Here is a 4,888-nt window from a genome sequence, read left to right as displayed (position 1 = left end):
TGAGATTTGTCTCTGAGTCTCTGGGATCATGGCCATTAAGCAGTTATATTGCCTGGCTGTCCTCGCCGGGGCCCCTTGGAGGGTGGTGGGTTGAGTTTTCCTCCCCGCCCCGAGCAGAGCTCCAGCAGCTTACGACCTCCAGAACCAACCACCACCACGCTGAGACCACTCTCCACATGCATGAAGGTACCGGCATAGGAACAAAGGCATGCGGGTCCTGGGCTGAGATCTCCAAGCCTGCTCGGATCGGGGCTGAGCATCCTCCACCCAGAGTGAATAATAAATGGATAAAATGATCAAAGAATAAAAAATAAGAAAATGATATTTTCTTGTCTTTCATAATATATAAATCTTTCTCAGAAATTATTTACAACACACACATATAGAGTATTAATATTCACACCACAGTGTTGTCTGATGGACAGAAATAGATGTATAAGCAGCTACATCATACAGAAATATAATTAAGTGACAGACTTTAAATATCAGGCGTGCTTTGATTATACATGGATACTGTTGAGAGAGAAGGGGCATTTTTTCCTTTTAGGTGAATATTCTCTTGAACAACATTACCACTGCCATCTTCAGGGCATTGTTTCGTAGACTGTAGATGATGGTTTTTAAGGTAGGGGGCACCATGGTATAGAACATAGAAATGACAAAGTCAGAGATGGAAGGGGACTCTGAAATTGGCTTCAGATAAGCAAATACAGCAGCAGAGAGAAACAGGACGACCACTTCCAGATGTGGGATGCAGGTGGAGAAGGATTTTGAGCGGCCTTCTGATGATGGAATCTTCCTGATTGTGGAGAAGATATACACATAAGAAATGACAATGAAAATGAAGCAGCAGGTATCCGTCAAAGAAAACCCTAAAACCTCTATCAAGAAACTTCTAGAAACAATAGGCTTGTATAGTAAAGTGGCAGGTTATAAAATCAATGCCCAAAAGTCCATGGCTTTCCTATATGCAAATAGTGAAAGAGAAGAAAAAGACATGAAGAAAACAATCCCATTCACAATTGTGCCCCAGAAAATTAAGTACCTAGGAATCACCTTAACTAAGGAAGTAAAGGACCTGTACAAAGAAAACTACAAAACTCTACTTCAGGAAATAAAAGAGGATACAAGAAAATGGAAAAATATCCCCTGTTCATGGATCGGGAGAATTAACATTGTCAAAATGGCAATACTTCCCAAAGCACTGTATAAATTCAACGCAATCCCTATTAGGATACCCATGACATTCTTCAAAGAATTGGAGCAAACACTCCTGAAATTCATATGGAACAATAAACCCCCACGAATAGCTAAAGCAATTCTTGGGAAAAAGAAAATGGGAGGAATCAACCTCCCTAACTTCAAACTCTACTACAAGGCAGTAATAATTAAAACAGCATGGTACTGGAACAAAGGTAGAGCTGTAGACCAATGGAACAGGGTTGAATATACTGACGTCCCCCCCCAAGTATACGAGCATCTAATCTTCGATAAGGGGGCAAGAAAAGTGAAGTGGAGCAGGGAAAGCCTCTTTAACAAATTATGCTGGCAAAACTGGACGGCTATATGCAAAAAAATGGGCTCAGATCTCTGCCTAACTCCATGTACAAAAGTAAGATCTAAGTGGATTAAAGACCTCAACATCAGACCGGAATCTATAAGATACATTGAGGAAAATGTTGGCAAAACCCTTCATGACATAGAAGCTAATAGTGTCTTCAAAGATGTCACACCGCTGGCCAAGCAAGTGAAAACAGAGATAGATAAATGGGACTATCTTAAACTAAGAAGCTTCTGCACCTCAAAAGAAACAGTGACCAAAATACAAAGACAGTGAACTGAATGGGAAAGGATATTCGCCAACTACACATCTGATAAGGGGTTAATTTCAAGGATATACAAAATACTGGTTCAACTCCACAAAAAGAAAACATTCAACCCCATCAAAAAATGGGGAGATGAAATGAATAGAAACTTTGACAAAGAAGAAATCCAAATGGCTAAAAGACACATGAGAAAATGTTCCACATCATTAATCATCAGGGAGATGCAGATCAAAACCACAATGAGGTATCACCTCACACCACAGAGACTGGCCCATATCCACAAGAACAAAAGCAACCAGTGCTGGCGCGGATGTGGTGAGAAAGGGACACTCCTTCACTGTTGGTGGGAATGCCGACTGGTTCAGCCCTTCTGGAAAACAGTATGGATGATTCTCAAAAAACTAGAAATTGAGCTCCCATTTGACCCAGCAATACCACTCCTGGGAATATATCCCAGAGAGGCAAAAAAGTATAGCCGAAGTGACATCTGCAATTGTCTGTTTATTGCAGCACTCTTTACAATAGCCAGAATCTGGAAAAAACCTGAGTGCCCGAGAACAGATGACTGGTTGAAGAAACTCTGGCACATTTACACAATGGAGTACTATGTAGCTGTTAGAAAAGACGAAGTCATTAAGTTTACATACAAGTGGTACTACATGGAAAGTATCATGTTAAGCGAAATGACTCAGAAAGAAAGGGGTAGACATTGAAAGATTGCATTCATCTGGGGAACATAAAGTAACAAAATAGGAAACTAACACCCAAGTATGGCAGAGATTAGTACCAGGAATTTTACTCAATGACCCGGAGGACAACCACACATGTTAGGGGAAGGGGGAGCTCAGAAAGAGAAGGGAACACCAAATAAAGGGTGTTGGGAGGATTCGCCCATGATGGGAGAGCATGCTGAGGGTAGACTGTCGACCAGCATGATTGCCACTCAATGCCTCTTTTGCCGACCATGGCACTCAAAAGGGGAGAGAGGGAAATGCCCTGCCACAGAGGCAGGGTGGGATAGGGGCTGGGGGGGGGAGGGGATGCTGTGATCCGTGGTGGTGGGAAATGCGCACTGGTGGAGGGATGGGTGTTTGATCATTGTATAATCGAAACCCAAGCACAAAAATGTGTAAGTCTACAACTGTACCTCATGGTGCCTCACTATTAAAAAATAAATAAATATGAAAAAATAAAAAAACATTGATGAGAATGGTTACAGTTTCTCTTAATAAACTTTCTGAGCAGGAAATGGCCAATAGCTGGGGGATGTCACAGAAGAACTGATGGATCACACTGGAACCACAAAAGGATAAGGAGAAGGTGCTAGCTGTGTGCATCACGCCAAACAGTAAACCACCCACCCAGGATCCAGTCACCATCTGCACACACAGGCCCCTGATCATGATAAGGTCATAGTGCAGGGGATGGCATATGGTTGTATAGCGATCAAAGCTCATCACTGTTAGGAGATGTAGCTCAGTGGTTGCAGTCAAAATGAGGAGAAAGACCTGTGTGACACAGCCAAGAAAGGATATGGAGTGGTCCTGAGTCACAGAGTTGGCTATGGATTTGGGCACGGTGACTGAAATCATGCAGAGATCCAAGAAGGACAAATTCTTCAGGAAGAAATACATGGGGGTGTGGAGATGCTGGGCCCAAGTTGTGATAGTGATAATGAGGATATTCCCCATCAGGGTATAGAAATAAATCAAGGAGAAGAACAAAGAATTCAAGATGGACAGATTTTCATCAGTGGGAATTCCCATGAGGATGAATTCTCTCACAAAAGTGAGGTTGGACATGATTGGAGGCATGGTCTGTAATATAGGGAAGGGTAAAGCATCACTTCCAAGTCTATATACTTGATGTGCATCTGTTTTAAAACACAACTGGTGAGTTCACATCTCCCTTCCACTTATCCACTCCTCACTGACCACCATTCATTACTGACGGTGCTGTCCAACTTAATGTTGGTTCATGTGAATGTTCCTCTGAAATGTGTCCCTAGGTATCCTTTACAAGGTTCTGAAGACCTGGAAATTCCATATGGCTTTATCCCTGAGTAGCGTCCTTCAAAGTGTCTCTGGACACAGTGCACCTGCCAACAACTATGAAGTAGTGTTCTTGTCCTGCTGTTCCTACATTCTGTCTTAGAGCACCAATCTCAGCTCTGCACAAGACAGTCTCAACAGAGTTGAAAAGAGATGGGTTTTCAAAAACTCAGTGCCAGGATTCCCCTCATGCACTCAAGAATATCCTGTGCCAACTGATACATGGCAAAAATCCTAGTCTGGAGAAAATTTCACATGTGAATTGTTCCTAGAACATCAACAAACTCCACATTTTGCCTCATTCTTATAACTTGGAAAATTTGTCCAAAGTGGCCAACATGGCCGACCCGAGTTCGATTCCTCCGCCCCTCTCGGAGAGCCCGGCAAGCTACCGAGAGTATCTCGCCCGCACGGCAGAGCCTGGCAAGCTCCCCGTGACGTATTCGATATGCCAAACACAGTAACAACAAAGTCTCCAATGGAGACGTTACTGGGCCCGCTCGAGCAAATCGACGATCAACGGGAGGGCCTTTACCTTTACCTTTACCTTGTGTTCTTAGCTGATGGTTTCAAGGACAAATGGCCTGACTGCTACTCTGTTCACCTCTCTGCATTCTAGAGCCATTGTGGTTCACCTCCTGCCTGCATGATCCTTTGGTCTGCAACATCCTCCACCATCTGACTCCGCCCTACACACACACACACACACACACACACACACACACACACACACACACACAGAGGCACAACTGTGCTGCTCAGTTCCTTTCCTCTCCTCATACCCACCTCAGCTCTCAATTACGAATGTACAGCCTCAAACACCTTTGCGTCCCTGTTCCCCATTCCTCCATGAGATCAGTGCTAGTCTGGGGACAGGGGAGTCAGTCTGCTGAGACAGGCTCTGCACTCAGATGAGGGGGCATATTGGTGTCACCTATTTTATCCATCAACCTTCAAGTACAGGTAGGAAAGTATGAGACTGTTCTCCATTATTTCCCCCCACCCTGACTC

The 4,888-nt window shown here is 43.7% G+C and overlaps 1 protein-coding gene across 1 annotated transcript; it reads right to left on the bottom strand.

Moving 5' to 3' along the window:
* Positions 1–543: 543 nt before the first annotated feature.
* Positions 544–3,643, bottom strand: LOC130021571 (olfactory receptor 14A16-like). Its single transcript, XM_056112327.1, has 2 exons — positions 3,018–3,643; positions 544–859 (listed from the first exon to the last, which is right to left on the bottom strand). Exons 1-2 carry the CDS (start codon positions 3,638–3,640, stop codon positions 544–546), a joined length of 939 nt encoding a protein of 312 aa, XP_055968302.1. The 5' UTR covers positions 3,641–3,643.
* Positions 3,644–4,888: the final 1,245 nt, after the last annotated feature.

The sequence above is a fragment of the Sorex fumeus genome, unplaced genomic scaffold (genome assembly GCF_029834395.1).
Source record: "Sorex fumeus unplaced genomic scaffold, SorFum_2.1 ptg000017l, whole genome shotgun sequence".
NCBI classification, from domain to species: Eukaryota; Metazoa; Chordata; class Mammalia; order Eulipotyphla; family Soricidae; genus Sorex; species Sorex fumeus.
Note: the sequence above shows the minus strand (reverse complement) of the source record. Positions and strands in the feature narration are given on the sequence as shown.

What these genes read in the sequence shown, in the direction of transcription:
- LOC130021571 (XM_056112327.1), bottom strand. Translation starts at nt 3,640, where the DNA reads ATGCCTCCAATCATGTCCAACCTCACTTTTGTGAGAGAATTCATCCTC. An exon ending in ATTCTCATCAATGTTTTTTT is followed by an intron (nt 860 to 3,017) that starts ATTTTTTCATAT and finishes GTTTTCTTTGAC; the next exon opens with GGATACCTGCTGCTTCATTT.